Below are 26,798 nucleotides of genomic sequence, written 5' to 3'. Positions count from 1 at the left end.
TTGAAGCATATGTCAAATGAGGCACTGCTTACTGGTAGGAAAATGGCTTTATATATATGATCAAAATGTCTATCTTTTCTAACTATACTGGTTTAAAACATAGTTATTAACATCCAAGTAAATAAAGGGAAATCAAAGATATGTATAATCTGTTTTATAAAATTGATTAGTTTAAGCATTTACTTGTAAGCAAATTAAAAATCTATGTTAATGGTGGGTAGACTGAGGTAGTCCTGTGTAATGTTAAGGGTGTTTATTATTGAAGAAATACCATTCAGCTGCTTAATTTGCTGAAACAATGTGAAGTGTTGTGCATTGCAGTAGTTTAGTTTAATAAAAATATATATACTCTAAGTTCTCTTAGTGCTTGATTATAATATCGTGTTCCAGAGTTTAAAAAACATCATTTCTCTCAAGGCAATAAGGTAGTTGTAGAACAAATGCTGTTTCTTTTTTGTATGTCAGTAAGGGAATACATTACTCTGAACATTTTTTTATGTATCTGACAGAATTTTTATTTTTTGGTTTTGGGGGACATACATGAATGTAAACTTACCTGTTGCAAGCTCGAAGAGGAAATGTCAATGCTTTTATTGTTTATTTTTATATATATCAGTATATATGGTGTTACTGCCCATGGTAGGGGGGGTTGGAATTACATTAGTTTTTTGAACTTAACTAATTCAAACTAGTCTAGCATTTGTATTGTGAAATACCATGTCATATATTTTTCCTTAAGAAATAGGGGAAGGATTAGCTTTATTTTCTTTTTTTTGAGGTAATTCTGTACATATTAGTTTCATCTGGAGCTCAACTTGAGAGGGCTAATAAATTAAATGTTACTTTGTTGGAATGCTGGTACTTTTTATCAGTGGTTCATTTTAAGAGGTACTCAAGATATGCATAACTGAAGCAGTAGTAGGTTGACTTTTCTTTATTTTTCTTTGGCTGTTTTCTTGCATGTGTTTGGGAACACTGCCTAGTCAGCCTTCCCTCTCTGGGCTGCTGGGCCTCATCCCGTACAAAATTTGGCATATGCTTATGAACAGATTCACACTTTTCAGGGGAGATAGATTTGGTGTGTGGAACAACTTGCAGTGCTTTTTTGACACTTTGGTTTTTTTTTTTTTTCCCATGCATTCCTAAAAGAGAAGTGTTTATATTATAGTTACTTGTTTTATTAAAGCTAATCATCAGATATGAATTTCTGTAAGAAGCCTGTACTTTTGAAATACATTTAAATGTAATGTTTTTATGCATCAGTTTTAAGTCCTGAAGTTGTTATAGGGAAGATGAGTACAGTAGTTTGAACTAGTTGGGTTTTGATAAATATGAGTATAATGAATCAGCTTCTAATTTAAATTCTGATTCTTAAAATCCTCTTTCACTAACTGACCTTCTTCCAGCCAAGAGGTGGTGACATTCTGGCTAAATGTCCCAGAGATGGCATGGCATATGAGTGGCTGCATATGCTTTCTCTCTGGATAGCTAAACAACAGGGAGGAAAGTTGACCCCAGAGGGAGTTTGGAGAGCAAATGGAACAAGAGAGATGAAAATTTCGCAGGAGGATTGTAGAAGATGTAATGCTGTGATTGAACCAGAGGACATGGATCTGTAGAATATGTAGGTTCCCTGGTTTTTCTCTTGACAGAATTATTTGTAACAGATATTTGTAATTTAATTTAACAATATATTAGTTAATATCAGTAAGCCTAACAATCCAGAATGAAGTTCTGCCTTCAGTCATGGCTGTTTCTTGTTGATTACAGTTCATCCTGACTGGGAAAAGGCAATTTTTAGTTGATAAATATATCTTTACAGATCTTTACATAGTTCAAACATAAACATAGCAATCCAGTCCTTGATGAAATGGAAGTTAGATACTGATGATAAGAGTAAATCAGACATATGTTTCTACCAACAGCTGTCTTCATGTTTACCAGAATTTGTTGTTAGGATCGTGTTCATAATATAAATCAATACCTGGGGTTTTTTAATTCCCTGTTTTGGAAAGTGGAAAGAGGATGCTTGAACAGAACCTCTTTCATCTGACAGTGCTATTCAGTGAGAAGTCGTAATTAACTAATATCCTTTGTGATAATACTGTTAACTTGCCTGGATTTAACTAATAAGAACTAAATTGTGTACATTTGTTTTACAGATTTGCTTTTTCAGTGAGTCTAGGGTCTAGCTTGTTCTTCTGCATGGGTATGTCAAGGGAATTTCCATAAGTACTGTAGTAGTAGAAGCAAAAGCAGTCAGACAAGTCCAATATGCTCTGTTCACCTTGTCTATGAACACCCCATGCAAAAGGATGATTATATCAGTTCACTGTACCATCAGGTCTTACCAGAGAATCTTCCTTTTGCATTCACCAAATAATGAACAAAGAAAATATGTAACACTTTTTTTAAGTAAGATTACAGGATATATTTTTTTTTCTCACCTGAGGATTGGTGATTGGCTTCGTCCCTGGCCATTCTGCTGTGTTTTCATTGAACTGTTGTGTTTGGAGGCATCTACTCTCCATTTGTGATGTATGACTAATTGGAGAACATGAGTTCTGTTGGGAGATGCACTTCTGTCTAGTTTTTCCTTGCTACTTGGTTGTGTCTCAGAAATGCTATTCTGTCTTGCCAAATGTCAAAATGTTATCATCTTTTGCAAGGCTTTGATTTCTATCTGTGGCAAAAATTTCAAAACAGAAAAATGAAACTTCTTCCTGTTTTCTTGTTTGATGGTTGTTTTTTATTGTTTTGGTTTTTTTTTCCCTGTTTGAAAATTGTTTCCTCAAATTACTACTTATGTGACCTCTTCAAATCTTATAAGAGCAAGTGACTCTTTTTTCCCTTTTCCGTAAAGGAAATACAAAACATACTAGAGTATATGAATATCCTAGGTTATTTTTTAAAATATGCAAATTGTTCACGTGGGTCAGACATAAGCATTCAACATTATCTACAAATTAATACCTTTTAACCATCACATGTTTCCTCCTTCTGATTCATAAATTATAAGGCAAGAAGAAACCAGTAGGATCACCTACTCTGACAGCCTACAGGAAATAAGACACAGAGTAATAGAGATTTAGTAATTTGGCCCTCCCAGACAGGGTAACATGCTTCTTTAATCATTGGCAAGTTTGGCAAAATCTGAAACATTTGACATTTTTCTGGCCAACTTTCTTTTGTTTCTTGTTGTTCCTTAAGTGAGCTGTGTTTTAGCACTACTAATTTATTGCTGATGCTATTGTCTCTCACACTAACCTTAGTAATGGCCTTGGAGACATTGCACCAGTCTTTTTATAAACATAAAAAAATGTTCATTATGTTCTTTGTGAGTGTGACTGCCTAAATACAGTCCAGGGGTCACCAGATGGATATTAATAGAAGGAAATAATCTAAAGAGAGGTCCAGAGGACTCTCTGCATTTTCTGCCTCAGTTGGTTTGAAAAAATTAATTTCCCCTTTAAGTCATACTGAAGGAACAATGACATTGTGTTTTCTAAAAGACACCTGCCCCAGGAAGCTGGCTGATGGGCTGACAGCACAGCCTGGGTTCTGTGTGTTGTGAGAGTGCTTGCCCCAGGTCCCTGTAGGAATGTTGGATGTGTGTAAAGTCTTGGTGGGAGGAAGTCATTTGCTCTCTCATAGGTGGAATGGACTGTCTGAAAAGATGGGAGTCTGTGGGAGTTGTATGAAGGATTGTGTCCTGCTGAGGTGTTTTTGGAAGCCTGTAGTGCAGTGGGAGGCAAAAGTGCCCCATTGGTCTTGTTCATGGAGACTCTTACAAAGTTATCTGCAGAGCTGTTCCCAGGTGTCACCTTGTAGGTAAATCAGATAATTACAAAAAAAAAAAAAAGGTACAGGAATGAAGTAAAACAGATGCAGTACGGACAATCAGAAGACCAGAGTCCGGGAACTAGATCATCCTATATGTCAGGAACACTGAGTGCATATTAGAAATCTGGCACCCTTAATGCAATGACTTGTTGCTGAGTGTTGTTTTAGTTTGGGGGTACCATATGCATGTAGAATATTAGAATATCTGCCAGGTTTCAGATTATTTGAAGTTACAATTTAAACACTTATGTTTTTTTTACACAAAGTTGTTGCTGTTCTGATATAAATATGCATATATTAAACATGCAGGTAACAGAAAATACAGAATTACAAAAGTCAGTGTAATTGCCCAATTTTATGGAAAAGATCATATGGAAAACCCCACTTTATAGTCACAGACATTTTTAATGTTAGAGAAAGGATTAGAGTTTGAGAACTGGCTTGGAGTTCTGCCTTACACAGTGCCCTCTTTGAAGTCACAGTAGCAATGCACACAATGCTGCACAACCAAAAGCAAGGATGGAGACATAGTTTTCATTCTAGTTTTCATATATGTTTACAAATATTTCAACTGAACAGTTTGTACTGTTAAAAAATATGGGATTTTTTTTTCTGCAAACTTTTTATTATTTTATAAAACCACTTTTCTGATAGACGTCAAGATTTTGTAAACATAAAAGTCATAAACCATGAAAGGATGACTTCATTTGATGATAACCATCTTTGGGGTGAAGGCAGCAAATATTATTAATACAGCTATTCAAGATAAGTGAAGACAAGCCAAAGACAAGCCAATATAGGACTTCACTTGAAGTCCAAGTAGTTAAAAGACAATTCATTGTAATATGATTTGAAAGGAATGTGGTGCTTTGTGTTCTTAGGATGAATTGTGAGCAGTATCAGATTTTTTGTTTTTAAGGCATTTGTTTTGTCTTTTTTTTGATAACTCCCGTTATTCTACTAACGTTACCTTTATTAGGCAATATTCTTTCAAGTCCTGTCAAAAGTGAGGGCTACTGTTGCCTCATAAAAAACTTAGAGAACAAAGGATGTGAAGGTGAATTTGTTCCTGGCTTTGTGACTTGCCTACTACTAGAAGAGAACTAGGATTTTTTGACCAGTGTCCCATTTTTTCCTTTTTCTTGAACCCTCTGACTGTGGTGTTCATAAGACATTTTCCAAACAAAAAGGAAGGCTACGGAAATGGTGGTTTTCTCCTTTCTGAACGTCGATTCTTCAGTCTGTGATGCAAGTAGAAACCTTAAATTAGCTAATGGGCCAGATGAGTAGTGAGGTGATTACTCTTCCTGATGGCCAAAAAGTGTAGCACACCCTATTCTGTCACCTTACCTCATCCACACCCTCTTGTAACCTGTTGGAGATGTTTGTCTTGTCTATGTATTGAGCCTGGGTTTTTGGGCTTGTGTAAGCTCTTTTGAGTGGAGGCTGTCATTTGTTGTGCTCATATGATGTGGAGAACAATGAGGACTCATAGCACGACTGCATATGTAAGAAGTAATACTGCTTTTCTCCATTGGGCTCTTTTGCATGATGGACCGAGTGATTTTGTTCTTGAAAGTAGATGATGAGGGGTTTCCTTAGTTACGACAGATCTACTCTCAAAATACTTTTAGAAGTCTTAGAACAAAGCTACCTACTACATTTTTCAGAGTTTCTGCAAATTCACTTCATTGCAGCCTAAAGGAGGAAGGCTTTGGTCTGAAATCATTGTACACTGTTCAAGAACAGAGAGATCTAGTCATTATTTGTAGAAAATGAAGCTGCAGATTATTTTTTTCACACATTTGCTGCATTTTAATTTTGGAATAGAAAATGTGCAATGGTGTCAATGTACTTGGTGAGGTTAGTGGTTACCAAGGTTTTCAAGCAAGTGTCTAATGTATAATGTAGGATTAATTTCAGTTGATTCGATTTGTTTGAATTAAGCTAGAAGATACCCCGTACCCTTCTGGAACACTCTAAGACAGCAGTTTCTAAGCTTAAGGCTTAATGATTATTTTTTCCTTCCCTTCTCCCAGCACATTGAATTTATAAAATGACTACAGAACTATAATGAGTACTTCTTTTAATTTAAAATATTTTTATGTATCTTGAGGGTATGATTTAGTTCCTTGAATGTCTGACTTCTAATCTTTACTGTGGCCACCTGTTTGCCTCAACAAATAGAGTGAACTTCTGTGCTTCTCTTAGCATACTCAGTGGTGATACCCTTCTGAATTTTACCTACTTTTTATACTTGGCCTGTGATTTAATAAAATTTGATTTGTTAAACTAGACAGTTATGTATTGCTAAATTTAATCTCAAATCATCCTCATTTCACTTTCTTGTCAGAGATGGTAAGTTCTCTTGAATGATGAATTGTATATACATAGTATGTAACAGACTTATTTCTGTTAGTTTGGGAAGTTTTCAGGAGCTTGATTCTACCAAAAGACATGTTGATTTTAAATTAAGCATTGGTGGAGAAATGCTTGAGGTGACCAGGGTTTTACTTAACCCAAATTTGTTGTCAAAGTGATCAAGCTTTTTCTTCAGTTAGCTTGTTGAGATATTGAACAGCAACCCAGGACTGAAGAAAACACATTCAGTTGATTTGGGTTTCTGAATGTTCAGTAAGTTTTTTCACAAGTGTGTGCTTGACTACCCTTATGCTTACTAAAAGCAGTGATCTCTAATGATCTCATGTGGTTGGCAGCCGAGATTCATCTGCAAAACAGCACTGTGCCCTGCAGCACTGTACTGGGGTGTGTGCTTAGCTCTGACTTGGGGATGATCATCATTTCCTGCAGCAGCTAGTTAGCCCAATGCTTCATAGCCCAAGATGTGAAAAAATCACTGCATGAGGTGGTATTGCTACAGGCATTTGGACTATTAAGGCTAGACTTGTAAAGGATATGACGTGTATCTTTGTATCACATTGCAGCATGATGCCTGTTTCCAACACTGATGACTGACATGTTTCTACTTTTTTACTCATGAAAAAGTGTGATGGGAGACATTAGTGAATAGGTAGATCAGAATTTACCCTTTGGAGAGAGTGACTACGTTATGTTTCAAAAATATGTCTAGTATAACACAGTGAGTATTCAGAACTTAAAAGCAGAATGTTATTTTCTGGAATTATTAACATAACTTGGTTTTGGAGCTCTGAGTGGGACATGCTTCAGTGTCTTTCTGCTAAACTAATATCAAACATATGAGTATCAGTAATGTAATGTTCAGTCCAGCTTCAGTCTTTCAGAGACTCTTGGGATTTCAGCAGATTTTAGCAGAATGATACTGTACCTGTCTTATGCTAGATAGATGAGAAGGTGCTACTCTTGTGTTTGAGTTTCTTTACTGAAGAAAATACCAATAAAGAAAAATTAAGAGAGTGAGTTATGCTATTTCTCTGAAAAATATAAAGAAAAAAAGTATCCGGAACCTAATGAAACACTTTGGAAGGAAGAGATGATCAGATTGCATTTCTGTTTCACCAAATTGTTGTATACCAGTTTTCCAGTTAGAATCTTGGGTTTGGGTTTTTTATAGGTCTTTTTTTTAATATTTCAGTGTTTTTCCTGTATCAGCTAGATTCATGCTAGTCACAGTGAGGCAAGAGATTATATATTCCCATAAAAACAAGTCAGAACTATGTAATCAATTTAAGCTAGGTTGAGAAAACAATCAGTCACTTTTTAATTGGTCACACACCCATATCTAGATCGAACTAGTTGTCCAGCCCTCCTGAACTGTATGCAACTATTACCTGCACAAACTTTCTTGCGGTTTTGAAAGACTGAAAAATCATTTTTATTTAATGTTTAGTTATGAATTTATAGAAGAGAGATTGTTAAAAAGCATGTGAATATGTTAACATTGATTGATGTGAATGTTTTATCATTTAATTTCCAAGTGGTAGTTTCTACAGTTAGGATTTGAAGAAAGCATAAATCCACAAATGTCTCTATTCTTTTATATGCAAGACATTTGGGGAAGTGGCTTTAGCAGACATTAATTTGTCTTTCAGAGGTATGCCTACATTTGGCTTTCAAGCTGAATGTAGTCTGTCTGAGATAATTTGTAATGATTATTTGAAAAGCTGAGCTAGAACCTTTGTTAACAGAAAATCTAATGTTTGATTAAACTACTGAACCAATTACAGGGACTTTTTTTCAAAAACAGGAAATGAAGAATTAGTGTTCAAACTTTCAGCATGTTCTTCCTTACTACTGTGAGGGGTAGAAGATCACAGAATACTGTGTAGTAGTTCTACTTGAACCTGTCTCCACTATGTCAAATGGACAGTGTGTGCAAGTTATGCCAAAGTGCATTTTCAGTGGAACAGAAACTACTGAGTTGATCTTAAAGTGTAGATTCAACTTTGGTTTCTTCATCCATGCTGCTTAAGATGACTGGTAATCTGCAAGATTGCTTTTGGTGATGGAATCACTGATGTTAATCTCAGAATAGTAATGATGACACTAACCTCGTGGCAGTACAGCTTACAGAAAACTGAAAAGTCTGGGTTTTACCTTGTCCATGTAAGAGTTACTCATTAGTGTAGTAATATATCTTAGAGGATCTGTGAAATGTGATGTGATGTAGTGGTACTTAAAGACATGGTTGAGGGAAAGGGGAAACTTGCTCATTATGGATTCTGTTTTTACTGTTTTAATGACAATTTGAGTGTCTCTTGGGTCTAAATCCAAATGTAAGTAATAGGCACAAATTCTAGTTCAAAATAGTTGTGATCTGTGGAAGCAAAATGTGTGACTTGTTCAAATTAACTGCTTTTGTGTAATTAACCTTTTATAAACAGCAAGACTTGATGTAAAATCACCTTTTGTAGGAGAGTTTCAACTCTCTTCATTGACAACTTTGAGACAAATTCCCTTTCTGATTTACTCCTCCATGGTCCCAGACACTGCTACTTCACTGTGGAATTTTAACAGAAGTTTAAGAGTCATACAGATCTGTTCTTGCAGGATTATAAAATGTTGAGGTACTTTTAACTATTACTAATTAAATTTTAATTTAATTATTACAAATTAATTATTAATTACTTATCTATTACTAGAATGTTTTCAGGGATTGATGTATAAAAAAGAAAGGCTGTACACTGAATTGCACTCTTCAACTTTGTATGCATCCAAGACAGTTTGTTTTATTTGGAATTCATTACTGTTGTATAGATTTTAGCGCTTTATTTTCTAATGTTCATGGATAGAAGTTAATTTTTGTCTGTTTTTAGATATTTGGGGTTCATGGTAAATTTCTCCATTGCCAAAATAGGGCTTGAAACATGAACTTCCACGACAAATTGTCAAACCACAAAGCAAAAAACCAAACCCCACAATAATAAAAGCCTACCCTCAAAGACTGAAAACTCTCAAGGCATTGTATGAATCCAGAAGACAAAACTTGAAGACTAACTGCAAGTATTGTACTATCCCATTTAACATTTAACAACACACTCACTTTGGTTTCCTCTCCTTTAGTTTGCCTTCAGTTTTGCTTGTATTGGAGCAGATATTGTTTAAACAGTTAAGTTTTAAAACAGATATTAACTTCATGTGTTATGTTGTTTAACAAGCAATATTTCCTGTTGCATCTCAGGTTGTTCTTGTTACTGTGAGTAGCACTGCTGGATCTGGCACCTAAAGCTATTGATCACAGGGGTTGTAGCCTGTCTTGGCTGTGGACAGTAAGTTAACTGATGTGTTTAAAACAAAATGTTAATTATAATTACCACTGCCTACTTTTTTGTCTCTATAGTGGATGTCGCTTTACTAGTCATTTTATGTGATACTTCATTCTTGACACACCAGGGTGAATTAAATAGATCTTTGTTGGAACTTGTTCCTATTCACACTATTAGTTCATAGCTATTTACACACTATAAATCATCTCCTTGCTACATTTTCTTCCTTTTCTTCTTCCTTCTACACTGAGTCACTGGCATTTGCTTTCATGAATCCTCTGTGACCTACTTCTGTTTGTGAGCAATTAGTACATTGGTGGTAATATACTCCTTTCCTGGTATGGGTGTTTTTATGGGGCTAAGTATACACAAAATTTGTTTTCAAAAATTGCTTGTATACTCCGTGCTCTGTTTAGCCTTTTCTCTGTATTCTTGTGGGATACTGTATTGATGTAGAGATTTAGGTCTGGTATAGAAAGTACACTAGGTATAACAGTTAATTTTAAATTTTCTTTTGGCCTTGTTTCTGTGTTGTTGGATTTTCATGAGAAAATAAGGTGTTATTGACCACTGAAGTGGTCAGGAGAGCTATAAATGAGAAATCAATCTTACGTGATTCTTGGTAAAGATGTACTATGAATAGACTTTGTGGACGAGATTCATTCATGAAGGTACTTTTCACTTCATTAAAGCTCTGCTTGAGACTTGTAGTATTGAATGTATACTGTTTTGTTTTGTGTTGTTTGCTAGTTTCACTCACCAGGTTTTCACTAGGCATAACCATGTGGATGCATTTAAAGTCGTATTACATTTTAGTTCTGCTGGGTCACCAGTGGTGGGAAAGAGTTTGGAGTATACCATTGCAGAGAAGAGGGATTTCCCTTTCCCAGGATAATGCATTGTTTCTTCTCAGAGCCTGTATGAAAGATCGCAACCCAGCATTATTATGTTTTGATCTCCAAAAAGCTATATTAGATAGTCTTAAGGGATTCTAAACTTGTACAGTATTTGTGATTCAGCGACTTGAATAGTTGAATCATTAAAGTGGCATAATGTGTCAAAAGGAAGGGAACGTTTGATGACATAATATGAATGCTTTATCAGTACTTTGTTTGCAATGGCCTAGATAATTTGTTTCTGACCTCACTGAGTAATCCAGTCACTTGAAAGATACGCCACTGAAACTTTTTTTTAATACTGTGCCATACTATTTTTAATACTATGAATGTGTGTGTATATATAGTGTGGATCTGTCACAGCAAACACAGAAGTCATCTGATTTTCTTGCCTTGTGGGGTGCTTGATGGTTAATCATTACCAAAAAAATAAAAAATAAAAATAGAGTGGATGTCAGAGGCCTTGTGTTGTCATCCCTACTGATGACTATGCCTGGAAATGTTTGAATTGCTTCACTAGAGATTATTCAGACATTTCCAATTACCTCACTGTGACTTTGCTGCAAAGCAGTGTGATGATCTGTGCATGTAATAGGTTGCCTTCCTCAGTGGGTGTACTGCCGTATGGAGCTGAAGTTTGGTCCCAGACCTAGTCGACATGCTGGGTTTTATACAGGGATAATAATTTGAGCTGTAGCTAGCCAGTTAATTTTGCTGACACAGCTTTGTTAGTACACAATTGCAGTTGAAAAAGACAGATTGTATTTTCATGGTTCATTTTTGTTTCCGTCTGGGAAAATCTGAACCAATGACTAGACTTTTATGCTACGGTGTAACCTTCTACATCAGTGGAAGGGAGAATATGCTCTTGTAACTATACCAATTTAGATACACAGCTAACTCTTGTAGATACTATATATTTAATAAAAGTTCGTGGGGAGAAGAAAAGATTGATGTAGTTTTGTAAATGGTGCCAGCTCTGTGTCAGTGCATACTTCATTTTTATTCTGTTAAATTCATTAAATTAAAAAAAAAAAAAAACCAACAAAAAAAAACCAAAACCACACCAAAACCAACAATTATGTCTGTTACATAAGCTCAGTTTTAATCTGGGAAAAAAGCTAGATCAGACATATCCATTGTTATATTGGGTATTTGTTGTTTTCCTGTTAAAGGGATATAGCTGTGTTTGGGAACTCCAAGGGCAAATAGACGCTAATTTGTTATAACTTCATATGGCTGGGGAATGCCACCCTACTGGCTGCAGCTATATATGTAGTGGACTCTTATGTCTATGGAGTGTTTTGCCGCTTGCATTTTAGCAGAACTTTGCAGATGTCTGGTTCCTACAGAACAAACAGCCTCTTCATGAAAGCCACCGTAGCTGGCATTAATTGATGCTCTCTGCGGCAGGCTCGGCAGACACCAATAGCTGAATGGCCACAGTGAATGGGGGTTTTTTTCACCTTCCCCTGGGAAAATAATGCTTCTAGATGCTCTAATTATGATTTAATTAAAAAACTTTCGGTCAACTCTCAGGGGGAGGGATGGAGAATGTGGATCTCAGTAAAGAGAGGGGAGCCTGTTGTTTGCAAACTGAATTTCTGAACTGCAGTCAATGTGTGCTTACTCAAATGTGGGACACTGATGGTGCTGCCAGAGGTCTTGTGGGAACAGACGTCATTTTCAAGTTGAATGCCTTCCACTTAATTGTTCATATTCAGTCTCCTAGCCAGTAAAGGGCATAGTTTTCAAACACTCATATTTTGCCCTAAATAATGTTTTGTATTTTTACATGTTTTTTCTGTATTTCCTTAAGTCCAGTGTATTAACTGCTTATGCATTACCGACTAATTATGTCCAAACAAAAGACAGTACAGAATATTAATTGCAAAATCTTTATTGCTTGTATAGAAAGTGTGATGCTTTAGTTATATAATATTGCCTCTTCCCTTTTTTAAAACATAAGAAATGAAAGGGAACAGGACTGTTTTTCCTGTTGCTTGTATTGATTTCTTTAAAGAAAAGATGCAAACTTAGATTGCATTGTTTGAAATAAGGCATTTATTGCAAAATTTTGGCAACTCTCATATATGTATGAAGAAAGAAGATAAACCTCGACAAATAATGCCAAATTACAGTAGAAGGGATGAAGCTCATTTCCCTCATGTGTCGAATGCTCAGTAGACAACTGTGCTTCATCAGTGTAATGCTTTCCAATCTGCAGATGTATATCCTCACTTATGGTTCTCAAGAGGTTAATAATAACTTTATGCTCTTACTGGGAGAGTGTGCGTGGTGGAGACTGTCCTCCTTAAATGCTTTCCCTTCCTTTGTTTTTCTGCCTGTCCAAGTGGGAATCCTGTGCAAGGAGGAGTGAAGGAATTCAGACTCTTATCCTACTGAGTTTGGTCTACTGTGTAGTTTTCCTTCAGTCAGGTGCATTGCACCTGTTCATCCCTGAAGTCTTTGGAAGTATTTGCTAAAGACATAAAGACAAAACATTTAATCCACCATGTGCACCCTCTTAGTTTTGAGAGATTGAGAGCTACTAGATTCAACTAGGGAGGAAAGATGCAGTCTTGTCCTCTCTGGACTCACTACTCTTTTGAGTAAAAATGAATTGTTTCTATTTAATTATAGGAGAAAGGAGTTAGCTGTAGATATAAATTATTTTAGGGATTAAACCAGAAGAGAACTACTGGATTAGAAAGTAAAACCCTGTGAAATCTATCTGCTTCAAGAAGCTCCTAATAGCCTATCCTTGAATTTTAGGAGGTGATTAATTTAGTTGTACTACTTCAAGATTATTAGGAAAAAATAATTAGGCAGGTGTGTGGAAAAGAAAAAAAAAAGAAAGCTTAAAACTGTCCTGAAAACACTGTGAAATAATGTAGGAAAAAATACCTCTAGGATCTTATCTTTTAGTGGCTTTTCTCCTGGGGTGAGTCTCTGGAGTGCAGTGCAAAGCAGACAGTGTTTCATGTGATAAAGGGTACTGTGTAGACTTTTGTTTTAATAGGCTTCTGATTCTTTTTTATGTGAGAGTAGCCTTGGCAACATTAGATTTTCTGATGGGTGCAGAGTTGTCATTTCTGAGGTGCCCCCTAGACATCTGCTGAGGAAGCAGACTTCCTAGGCTGGCTGCATGTGACAATTTCAAAATATAGCAGAGTTTAACCCATTGAGACTTTACAAGTATTGATACCGTGCACACAACTTTTAGCCAAGAGAACCTACTCTCCATGCTATTTGGAGAACGTCTTCAGTGCTGTGAAGAGATCTATCTGGTTTATCATCCTGGCCCACTGATTCCTAGGTACATGGTAAGTTATGAACAGTGGTGCTCAGAGCTGTAGTGCTTGGGAAAGCACCAGCAAGGAAAAAACAAAGAAACCTAAGAGGAGGTAGGTCTAAGTGGAAAACAGAATGAGAAAGCTGGGGAGAAGGTGACAGGGTTTCACTGTGGTAGATAACTGGAAAAACAGGTCTTCAGTCTGTAGTTTGGAGACACTCCCAGGTTTTATCTAAATTCTGAACTCTACTGGCCTTTGTTTCAGCCAGAATTACAGAAAACTCAGGATATGTACTTGGCTCCCTTGCAGTACTGAAGTGTCCTGGGGACTTGACTGTGATTAGTCCTTGAGTCTGAATGGATAATGTTCAAAGGAAATATGACTGGAACAGGACGCGTTTGTTTATTGGTTTAGTTTGGGGTTTTTTGAAAGTCCTCACTGGGTAAAAGTTGCCGGTAGATTGATTACTCTGTTCAGTGTGAGTGTGGAAAGAGCTGTTTGTTCCCCATCAGCTGGAGATGGAAAGGTGAGGAGGAGATCCCTCAGCTACCTCCTGTTCCGCGTCTGACCTGCTTGTGTTGTGAGCAGCAGTGAGAGGGCACCACCCTAGCTCGCAAACTGGGGACAGAACCAGTGGCAGGCATTGCCTATGACAGTGTCTGTGCTGTGGCCTGGCAGACAGCACTCCAGCCTGAGGTGGAGCAGAGGCTCCAGAGATAATGGCATCCAACATCCTGATTCACCTTCATCTGCTCCCTGGTTTCTCCCAAGCTGTTAAGAACCAGCAATGGGGCAGAGTGAGAAACATTCTGCCCCCAACCTGGCCCCTGCAGCTTGGTAGGAAATGTCTGGCTGCGTCCTCTTAACCTAAGAGATGCACCAGCAAGTTGTAGTCTGGAGTCAAAATCTGGAGTCATACAGGTTAATGTGAAGCTGCAGGGAATGGCCAGGAGCACATCAAGACCTCTTTTGTGAACCTTCTGTCTGCATTGGGTAGGCATGCCCTCTGGTAAATAGGGTATTTCCTGTCTAATAGTTTCTGCAGGGTTGTCCACTATGCAAGGCAAGGTGCCTACTTCCTTTGGTTAACACCTCCAAACGAATGACACTTTGATCTTAATAGCTGTGATGTATGACACTTTTTTTTTTAAGATAGCACTTGTTAAATATTATAAACACATCACAGTGGCTCCTGATAATTATTAATATTTTTTTTCTAGTTAGGCATTTCTGCCCTTTTTTTGCATGTCCTGAATAATGTAGTATACAGATAATCAAACTTAGCAGTTATTTAGGCCAGCACTGCATATTTTTCCTCTTCTTCTGGTTCTGGCTTCCTAATTACCTTTCTGTTTAGAATGAATAGTATTTGTGTGTCAAGGAATTTAGTTAAATGTCTCAGTATGATGGCGAATGTGCTGTTCACCTCATAACTTGGTCTATGTCCCTTCTCAGAACACAAAACAGAAATTCAAGAAGCAGCGGCATTTAGATGATCCCATTGTCATGTTCCCAATGGATTGTATGATATGAAGACACAAAATCAGTGTTTTGTGTATGATTAGCAGAATTGCACAGTGGGCTAGTTTATGATCCTGAGCATTCTATTTGTCTGCACTCTTCTACCTGCTCACTTTGTATTACAGACTGAACTTATGTGCAGCTATTTTATGAATATTGTACAAATATAGTTAATAGTTAGCTTAGTACTCTTTTTTGTTACTATAGAGATATTTAATTATGTAAGTTAAAGTGAATCAGGTGTTTTATGAAGAATAAGGACAGACAGAATTCTGTAGAAGAAATTCTGATTTCTTATAACTGCTGATTTTTCTCCTGTGTGAGAAGAAGAAAAATTATGGATTGAACTTGCTTACAGTAAAAGTGAGCACAAGTGAAGTTGAATACTCTGCACACATCTAACTAGCAAGTTCAGTTGAGAAGGCATAATGAAGGATCAGTTTATTTGTGTTGTAATACTCTGAAGTGGTGGAAATTGAGAGGCCTTCTACAGTGTAAGAAGTCTTTGTAAAGATACCCTTCCTCAGGTCAGACCATTTGAGATTTGGCAGATATTTTTGCAATACTCTGATTTTTCCTGGTGGCTGTTTTTGCAATGTTGCTGTCTTGCATGCATTTGAATTCTTTAGATAGTCCATGGAGAAGGTGATTATGCATCCAGTTGATTGCACTTTTTTATTTTCGCTGTAGATTTCTTTTTTTAGAAATACAGAGAAAAAACCTGAGGTCTCTTCTTTTGTATAGTTGAGGAATGGTGAAGTTCTGATGGCATGGTGGTAGTTGGTGTTAATAGTAGGGAGAAAGGTGTTGGGCGCACATTCTTGAGTACCTAGAGGGGACCCATAGCTTACTGCCCATGTTTACTTGACCAATAGCCAAAATTGATGCCTTTGCTTTAGTGTTGCAAAAATTCGTGGCAAACCACCAAATGAGGGCTGCCAGCAGCTGCATTTTTCATCTTGGTGTGTTGTGTTCATTATGTTTTGACATTTTTTCAGATGAAAGCTAACCTTACTTAAGTTGACTAAACCTTAAATACAAAAGAGGAAAATCAGAATCCCTATGTTACAACACGTAAAATTTAAATCCTAGTACCCTTTTTTTCCTATTTTGGTACAGACTAATGTAGAATAACTTGTCACAGAGAGCAAGATATATAGTAAATAGAACATTTGGTGCTCTGTGTGATATTTTAAGTGTAGGATTTTAGATACGTATCTTTATATAAATATATGTATGTGTTTTATGCATGTAAATATGAAGGTGTATATGTATATGCTTATATATCTATCTATATTCATGTAGCAGATTTGGAGAGTGTATATGCAGACATATAGCCTAGTACAAATATATCAGAAAATACTCCTGGATGATAATAAATGGATATAAGTGTGAAATACTGAAAGCCTTTAAAAGAATGAGATAAAAATTATGGTTGATAGTCATGGTATATTTTACTTGCATTCAAATGGTTTGCAGATTTCTCTCAATTGCAGCACCTTAAAAATTTAACTACTTCAGACTAGGAGATATCTCTCGAAACTGTAAACCTTTGCTTCCTTACTCTTTGGTCTTTCTTAGCTATGTCGGACCAGGGTAGCAGCGATTACCACTGGATGGACTCTGTTGATTCTCCCCATGTAACCCTAAGTCCACAGTATTCAGTGTTCATGTTCTTGCACAGTTTATTTTCTTCCATAAAGCAGTCTGGCATGCACTGGTGCTAACTGCAGGCTGTCTTACTTTGACTTTCTAGGTCTGGAGATGCTTCATCAAATACAATCTTAAAGGCTGTTTTTGACAAGGGAGCTGCTGCAGCATCAGTATCTCTCATCTCTTCATGACAGCTGGATTTTGCATTTGTTCCAGTTAATGTCCCACAGAACTTGTCTGAATTCTGAAGAGCTTGGAAATACTCACTGAACTGCTTTTTAATACAAAAGGCTTCTTTAAAAGCAACAAACAAACAAACAAAAAGCCAAATCAAACCAAGCTAAATTCCATTTAAATGTTTTAATGTTTTTAAGTGCTATGGGCTGTGCTGACTCTCCAGTGTTGCTGTTGACAAAAATTATGAAGGCTTAGCTAGCTTCGTTACAAGTTAAATATAACTGAAATATAACTTAACTTTCTGTATGAACAAAGACCCAGATCTCAAGTCTTGCTAGGGACAGCATGTTCCTGCTGAGGTAGTTTTCAGCTATGCAGTTTTAACACCAGAGAAGTTATAACCACCTTTTCTGTCCCTAGAGCATTATGTGATGGCTGGTCTTGCGTTATTTGTCTCTCTTATGTCTGCATAGAATCACAGAGTATGCTGAGTTGGAGGGGACCGACAAGGATCATTGAGTCCAACTCTTAGCCCTGCACAGGACCACCCACAAGAGTCAAACCGTGTGCCTGAGAGTATTATCCAAACACTTCTTGAACTCTTCGGGCTTGGTGCTGTGACCATCTCCCTCAGGAGCTCATTCCAGTGCCCAGCTACTCTCTGGGTGAAGAGCGTTTTCCTAATATCCAACCTAAACCTTCCCTAACACAACTTAAAACCATTCCTTCAGCCCTGTCACTAGTCACCACAGAGAAGGGATCAGTGCCTGCCCCTCCTCTTCCTCTCACAAGGAGGTTGTAACTGCAATGAGGTCTCCCCTCAGACTCCTCCAGGCTGAACAGACCAAGTGACCTCATATGGCTTCCCCTCAAGGCCCTTCACCGTCTTTGTTGCCCTTCCACCCTTCCACCTCTTCTGCGCTACCTATCCCTCCTGTAGAGCCTGAAACTGTCTAGCAGGGCTCCAGGACTCCAGTCACAGGTGTCATCCTACTGGGTTTCACTTATGCATCTGATGTCAGATCTCTGTGACGGGACTGAATCTTTGAGCTCCTCTTGTTTGTTCCTCATGCTGGGTACACCAGTGTAGAAACATTTCAGATGTCGTACTTTGTGGTCAACACCTTGTGAAGCATATTGAGGGATCCCATTAGTGCTTGTTTCTTCAAGTTTTGACACACCATCCCATGGCTCATCACTGGCTGGTGATGTCCTTTTCCCCCTTCCAAGCTAGTTTAAAGTTCTTTTAGTGAGCCTTACTAACTCCTGTGCTAGAACTCTTTTTCCCCTCTGAGAAAAGTGCAGCCCATCAGGTGTCAGTAGACAAGGTGTTGAGTAGATCACCCCACGGTCAAAAAACCCAGGCTTTGCATTCTGGGTATGGCAGTAACTTGATTTATTTGTGCTTGTATTATTAAATAAAACTATTTGTTTGCAGCCTCTCTTAGAATGAGAGAAATGCTTTTTTCATCTTTACCTTCAGCTCGACTGCTATATATTACACTAATACCAAAATTAAGATGGTGTGTGCTCAGCATAGACTGTTAAAGGTGGTGAACTGTCGTAATAGCTTACAGTCCAGATCCATCTTCATTACAAGTGTAAATATTAATAATTGAGAATGTTGAAATGTAATAATTAGAAATTATTAAAGCAGATACTGTATTTCCCATGAAAAGCATGGCAAGTGGTAATACAGCCTGCTTTCCCTACTTTTTTTTGATAAATAAAATCAATTTATTTGCTCATCTATTAACCCTCATTCTGAGAAAGAAACTTCCATTAAAGTGCATATCTCTCACAGTTTTTGTCTTTTCTTAATTACTCTGTCAGGAAACCTGCATTTAATATTTCAGCTCTGGATGAACTACTGTCTGTCCTAGAAGAGCTGTATTTCTGCTTCAACTTTTTATTCTGTTTAGTGTTTCCAAGAGCTTGTGGAGTGTAGCTCTCTTTAAATGTCTGTACTAGTAGTTGTGTCTTATGCTTTGCTGATTTCAGTCTAGCAGTTCCCCTCATTTCTGCCCAAAGGTCTTTTGCCTGATATGGGAAGAATTGTGGCTATTTAAGGAGCAAAGTAAGTAATCAAATTTTATGCAGCTGGATTGCATCTTTCAGCAGCTGCTATTCACCCTTTGTTATAAAAGAAGTTCAGCACAAAGCAATATTTATGTAGTGTCTTCTACGTGTTTTATCACGAGTACTTCTCATGGGAAACATTGATTGTCTGTAGTGGCTGGAGAAGCGACTTGGAGTTATGGACCTGATACTGGAGCTGGGGTGAAAGAAGAATTCCTCTGCAGTGAGATATGATGAGAAGACAGGGTAGGGAGGAGAGGCGTGGGTGGGCAAGATTGTCCAGTGATGGAGAGTAGGAGGTAAGGAAGAACCTGTCGAGGGGGAGATTGGGGAAAAAATGAACTGGATTCCAGGATAAGGAGGAGTTCCGTTTGTCTAGGACACTACTGATATGGTATAATGTCAACTAGTTCAGATAGGTAGTCATCCAGGACAAATAGAGTCCAGGGAGGATATTCCTGGGGCAGAGAAGGAAGCAAAGGGCAACAAATATAAATTTTCTGTTCTGTTCAAGTTTTACGTGCACCCCAAAGTTTAGTTATTAAACCTGACTGGATTTTTTTGTTCCTTGTTCTCCCTGCTCTCTTATTCTTCTTAGGAAAAGAAGTTTTTCTTTTTCCTTTTATTTTTTTTTTCCCCAGTGTTCTAAACCCTGCATCTTACCTGCTGCCTGGCTTGCTAGTCTCTTCTTTGCATGCAACTTGATCACAACATGAAATCCAAGGGTGCGTTTTGATGGCTAGTACTCTGTGGTTTACCAAGATTTATGTTTCCCTAAGTTACAATTCCTGTAGAGTGTTCCTGCAATGCTGTAACTTTCCTGCAGACAAAGAGGCTTTATTTCAGGGCTGCCTCTTATCAGTTGCTTTATCTTGTCAGATTTGAATGGGAGAAGAATAGTTTTATGAAGATAATAGAAGAGGAAAGTTACTTGATGTGATCAGAGATCTAGAAAAAAACAGTTTTGCCTGCAGAATGGTTTTGACTTCTGAGATTCTTTTGTATACGGAAGATTTCTGTTTTAAGGCTAAATACAGTTCAGTAAGTAATACTTTGATACTTCCTTAGAGCCACCCTGCTTCCCATTTGTGTTGTTCTGGCAGCTTAGATCATCTTTCAGGTTCCCTGAATTTTATTTTTTTTCATCCACAAAATGCCTCTTCTATAATAGTATTTTTGGGAAGGAATTGTGTTTCACAGATTACACAGAATGGATAACATTATTTCAAAATCTTTGTGAAACACAATTGAAAAACAAAGCCTCCAGTGAGAGCTCTAGGATGAATTTGTCCTCTAATGCAAGGAGTTGTGTCTTACCTTACTGGTAAGACAAATAGAGTAGACTACTTATCTTTTATTTTTTATTTCTCAGTAGAACATTTTATTTGAGCATGGCAAGATAAATTCTCCATATAGCTGCAGCCACATCTGAGCAAATAGCAAAGATTTTTTTCCTATATGGCAGTTGGGGGGAAGATTTCTCATTATTTGAGAGTTTTAAGTTTAAGGTAATACCATCATGCTCCCCAGAAATAGTTCTTAAAAATCCACACCTTCCAAAAATTAAAGATAAGTTGAATAGGATGTCTTTGATAATGATTTGTGCAATAATGTATTGCACCTTCACCTGAAGAATGTAAACTTTGAATATTAGTGTAAAAGTGAATACAAGAAATTATTTACATAAGAAATTCTGGCAAAAGTGATAAAAGTCTCAATTTCTACAAGGAAGGGCAAATGATAAGTAAGGGCAAGGAATCATCCCTGTAGCCAAGTCTGTGAAGGATATCTAAAATTTGTGTGCTTAAAATATGTTTCATTCTTCTGACAGGAGATGTGGTGGTTCTTTAAAACCCAAACTTTAGCCGTGCAAAACTGCTTTAAAGTCACCTAATGGGGTCTCTTAACCACAGCTTGCACCACAGATGTAGTGATACCATCGCATCATCTAAATGTAAATATTGGAATAATTTTGTGCATTGTTTTCTTATGTGGGTCTACAGTAATGATACACTCATGGGTTAAATAATTAATTAATTGAATAAAATAATTAACTAATATGGCAAGACTTTGTGCAATGTGCAAATGAACTTTACATTAACCCTTTAAAGAGTTGGGAATGGCACTCTTGCTGCTTCACAAAACATTTTCCAAAGGGAGAGTGATCTTAAAGTTTGACTTAAAGTATTGTAGATGTCTTCTATATTGCTTTCATACTCAACTTTTTATCTTTTTCTTTATATTTCTTGTTTTCAGTATTATCTTGGATTACTTTAGCATCTGTTTTTCTTAACTGTTTTTGCTATTAAATTCTGTCCATTCTTTTGCACTTTATTCAACTTATACCACATAAAAACTAATCAGTCTTGCTTTCTGGCTCTTACATAGAGATCATAGTGTTACAAAATTCATCTTTTGAGACATCTACAGTTGTGATCTGAATCTACTTCCGTTGGAACCTGCTCTGATAATGAAATGGTTTTAGTAGTTTGGGGTTTTTTTTAAACCTTTACAGAAAAATTTTGATTGCAGTGCTGTAAACATTAGCATATGCATTTCAGTTTATACAAAGCTAAGGTCTCTGACTTCAGGATAATATTTTCCTTCTGCATGAATGATGGAGTATTGGGGATTTATGTTTGTGAGAATATTCTTTATGATAGAGAAAGGGAAAAAGAAAAACACATCTGCCAACAAACATATAAAAACTGTACGATGTATTTAAGAAAAGTGTCTCCTTTCCCAAGTTTAATAGATGTGTTAATTTACTGTTTATCTCATGTAATGATCTTGTGATATGGGAAATTAGTGGCTTTATAGATGAAAAGTATATGAGTGAAAAAATGCATTCATCTTCCTAGGCATCATCTGTTCCATTGACAAAAGTCACAGATGTGAAACTTATCTCAGTAATTAGATTTATAATTATCATTCTCAGATTGATAAATCTTGCTCTCTCTGGCATGTGATTTCAAGCTACAGTTCATGGAACAGAAATAGCTTTAGTTGTTGGTGATTGTAAGCTTGAGACCATGTTTCATATTGTTTATTTTTATATTCTATAAAAAGTGTATGGCAGAGAAATAAACTGTAGTCAGAGAAGAACATTTTGCTAATGACTCTACAGGGGAATGCTGATCTTTGCATAGAACAGCAAATGTGCAGGCCTGAAAAGTATAAATGGTATATTTTCTTTGGAAACTGCTGCATTTGCCATTATGCAGTATGATTGTAGACTTCCTGGACATGCTTACAAAATCAACAGTAGCTCTGGTTTTTTAATAGGAAACTGGGAAGTCAAGGAACACAGTAGCAGAATCTCAAAACACCCATGTGTGATATGTCCTATATTTTTGATGCTAATGTCTTCTTTCCTTTCTTTTTGTCCACAGCTGCAGAACAAGTAACAGGAAGAGTTTGATGGGCAGTAGTCAGTCTCCAGCTCTGCCTCGGCCTCATTCACCACTCTCAGCTCATACAGGTGATTTCATAAGTATCCTACTACTGCTGTTATAAAATTCTTAGAATGTCTGTATAAGTAAAGGAAAACAGACTCTACTCTTCTTTCCCCTGCTTGTAATAGCAAAAAGTTGCACATCTTTCCATCCAAACTTCTGTTTTATATTTAGATCCATAAATCCTATGTTACAGTCAGAAGCAGTCCAAAAATATATAACATGGATCACATAACTATTTTTATTTCCCCACTTTGCATTCTGATACTTTTTATCTTCCCCCCATTACTCCATTTCTTGTAGCTTGCACCGCATGTTGAAGATAGTATTGGTGAGCTGCATGTTAATTCTATTCCTGTTGCTTTTGCTCCCTAGAATTTATAGTGTGAGGCATTTTGCTGGTATTTTCTGTGCTTCACTTTGCATGGCAATAAATCGATGATCATTTTCTTCTAAAGCACCTAAATCACTTAAAGATTGAATGAATGTCCATAAATAAATACTTTATTGATAATGATTGTCTTAATTTAAAAGAAGGAACAGTTTTAGCATGTCAAAACTCATTTCCTTAAATGTTTATTATCTCCTTATATTTTTGGGGCATTGGCTGTAACTACATGCCAAAATGAAAGCACTGCACCAGTCCTTGTGTAGTCAATGACACTGAATACTTTGGAAAACTGCTCTCAGGTGGATGCTAAATGAGGAGATGCAGAGTTTCACATGAATTTTGGAAGAGGGTGTTGAGCTTATTAAGGCATCTCCAGTTTTCTTGTTGAAGCAACATTGTTAGAGAAAATATAGTGGTGATTTTCACTCTGAGCAGCAGCTGTCACAACTAGTAATCCAGGCAACATGAAGATTTATGAAGAGTTCAAGGCAGCATTTTAAGAGCATTTAAAACAGATAAAGAAAAACAAGATGCATACTCTTTTAAAACTGAAAAATTAGATGTTGGAATATTTGGGATCCCTGTTTGGGTCTCCCAAGTGCAGAAATTGCCATTTGGAAGAGAAGATCTATGGTTACTGGAGAAGGTGTCTTTAGTTGTGCTGTGCTAACTTGATGAAAGCAATAACAATGCTTACTCGGAGAACTGGCATGTCTGATGCTATGAGTCACTATACCACCTGTTTGGAAACTGCTACCTTGGACCTAATAGGCTTCAGAAGTATGCTCTGAGCAGCACATGTTACGTGGGATCTGGATATAGATTGTGTATTTGATAAATATTGAAGAGCTCCTATCTGGCAGTGGACTTGGGCTCTCAGTTTTGAATTGATTTCTCAGACAGTAAGAGGGGAATAATGTTGCTGATGGCACAGCTGTTGTAAAGTGGCTCTGAAGGTGGAAAACCAATACTATAAGTAAAGGGACGTGTTAAGTGTAAGCAGTTCTTTTCCATAAACTCAGCAGTATGTACTGTGTATTCAAAAATGTATTACGAATATTTGGCAACTTCGCCAGTTACACAGGATACAGTACGTTCCCTTAGTTGGATACATTCTTCCAAATAATATGTGCCAAACACTTTACCAGCACTAGGAAATCTCATATATGTGATGAAAATTTGCATGTTTATGGCTGTCTCTGATATTAGCTTGCCTTCATGAATAGCTAATTACAGTAAATATTGGCACAATCATTGGCTCCTTGCTCAGCTGGCTGATTTGTTTAGACAAGTATGTACATCAAATCCCTGTGAATGTCATCCTAGTCTGCAAAAATAAAGATACAAATTTCATAAGTTAAAAATTTTCCTCTAAGTATGTAGTAGGAGTTCAGTGTTTCAGGTGTTCAAAATATGTAAATCTGTGGTAATGTCAGACTTGAGAGGCTGTGGATTTTTAGTGATGCTGTATTTTTATGTTGTTAGAGCTGCCAAGCGTTAACTTATACTGGCTTCTGCACACTCAACTTGCCTCCCTGCTCTCTGTGGTGGCCTGTACTGGAGTCCTGTGGCCTTGCAAAGTGTAGTAGAGGGATGTGATGAGAGACCGTGTCTGCTGTACAGCTTACTGGGTTTATTCCTCTTGCCAGTCCTTGTCTGAGAGAGATTACTCCAAGTCAGAGAGGCATCCTTGACTCCACAGAGAGAATCTGGTATATCTCCTGTCCATCTATAGATGATTTTAGGATGGGTTTTTTTATTGCATCTGGAAAGTAGGTGGAAATGGAACTAGAAAAGTTCTGTAAATTGAAGGTTTTACCTTATATCCTGTGCCAGACCATATGCCAAGAGTATGTACTACAAGCTCTGAGTCTCAGAGGGACTGGAGGTGATCCTCTGACACCTTCACATATTTGTTATGGATGCTTGCTTTTGCAGGAGGAAACAATAGAAGAGGGAGAGGCAAACAAAAGTTTCCAGTCCCAGAGAAGAAAGTAGCAAGCTGAACATGCAGCAAAGTATTAGTGCTTGCCTTTGCTGAAAACAGGTTTATTCATTAGACTTTCGTTGGCTGAAGCGCAGTAATAACGTGCATTTTTGGTAAATATGTCCTAGTGAGATTATGCAGAATATGGAGGACACTGGAGAGGACCTGCTGTTCTTTTGTGTTGTCAGAGTTCAGTTTTGTGCAAGGAATCTGCCCAGGTGAGTTCAGGCTCAGGATCTGGGTGCATGGATGCTCACAGCTAATCTAACTTTGTGAGACCATTACACAATTGCTTGTCACTGGGTGTGAAAGGAAAAGACTGATTCTTGGATCTGCCTTTTAGGGGACTCAGTCTAACTGGTGAGAACACTGGGAACTTAAACCACTGGGGACTCTTGCAGTGCCACCTGTCCGAGAAACATTTAGCTTCTGCACATCGCACCTTTTGGTGGGTCATGCTTTCCTCACTCAGTTATGTGCACCAGTCCTTCTCAGTGTGGGAGAAAGGTTGCAACAAACCCAGACTGTCAGTTTTCCTAGATACTTAGTTCATGTTTCACCTTCTCAGCATTTTTATGATGCATTGAGAGTAATTCTCTATCCTCTCTTTATTTTTGTTTTGTCTGTTTTTTATTACTTCGCTTCCCACTTCAGAAAAATCCTAGCGTGCTGCTGTGAGTTAAATCAAAAGCACTGGTAAAGATATGTGGCCTCTGAGAGTTCCACTTTACAATGCTCTAGTCCCCTCGTCTAATCTTCTCTGTTTCTTGGGGATCTCAAGCGTTCTGCTTAAAACACAGAATGTTCTTCTGCATCTAGAGCAAGGAGAGGTAGTGCATTACAGGTCCTTTTTAGTAGGAAGAAGAGCTATTTTGGGCATAGAGGCAGAATATTATCTGTCAGCCAGCTGGGTCCTGGCTCAAGTAGAAGTCTGTCTTGCAGTTCTCATTCAGATGTGATTAGAAACGTGTTTGGGACTTTTATATGCTTGGACATAGTGATACATATATACAGCATTTTAGGCCAGAAGTTATGATGTCTGGCTGTTTCTGTTCGTATGCTGCAAAGTTACGTTATACTGTTTTTTCACGTCTTGGAAATTTAACTGAGTTTGGGCTTGAAACGTCAGACTGGCATGAGTTTACCTTGCCATGGCTTATGTTCTGATATAGTTCTGAGAGCAATCACGTTTGCTTCAAGGTGAGAAATTAAAAGGAAGAGGCTACTTTAAAGGTCTGGGCATACTTTGAAGTGACTTTGCTTTGGTTTTGGAAAGAAAGTATCCAGAGGTTCCTTGTTGGACACATTACTGATTCCGTGAAACAGGAAAATGAAAGATATCATCTGCTGTGGTTTGAGTAATTCAGACAGAAAGATGGATAGATTACGCATGACCCTTATTGTTCATGTCTTCTAAAAACCATTTTGGCTTCTGGTTTCACACCATCAATGCTTTTTCTGACAGATGTGTTTTTCTTGGGATACTGGATCCCACTACTGTACTTTCTACTCTGAGGGAACTCCATCCATCTCTGGGGAGAGCCTGCTGTTGTCCTTCCTGAAAATAGTTCCATTAGTTGTTCTTATTTAAGTGGACTGAGTTCTTAGTATTTGTACTGTCTTAGTTGCCAGCCAGGGTTAAATCACAGCAAAGGGATGAGGACCTGCAGTAAGAACTCAGTACCACAGAGCTGCTCATCCACTTGTACCATCCCCCTTAGGTAGGTAGGAGAATTAGAAAAAAAAATGAAAAGTAAAACTCATGGGTTAATATAAGAACAATTTAATAATTGAC

General features: G+C 37.4%; 1 protein-coding gene across 2 annotated transcripts in view; it reads left to right on the top strand.

The window, feature by feature from the left end:
- The window catches only part of MAST4 (microtubule associated serine/threonine kinase family member 4), a 131,648-nt gene that overhangs the window by 33,815 nt on the left and 71,035 nt on the right, over nt 1-26,798 (top strand). For both annotated transcript variants that reach the window (XM_018070406.2, XM_018070405.2), the window contains one exon: nt 22,563-22,651. In XM_018070406.2, coding sequence (XP_017925895.1) covers nt 22,563-22,651 — 89 coding nt within the window. The remainder of the gene's footprint in view (nt 1-22,562; nt 22,652-26,798) is intronic.

Source organism: Manacus vitellinus, unplaced genomic scaffold, assembly GCF_001715985.3.
Source record: "Manacus vitellinus isolate BGI_N305 unplaced genomic scaffold, ASM171598v3 scaffold_18_pilon, whole genome shotgun sequence".
Taxonomy (NCBI): Eukaryota; Metazoa; Chordata; class Aves; order Passeriformes; family Pipridae; genus Manacus; species Manacus vitellinus.
Note: the sequence above shows the minus strand (reverse complement) of the source record. Positions and strands in the feature narration are given on the sequence as shown.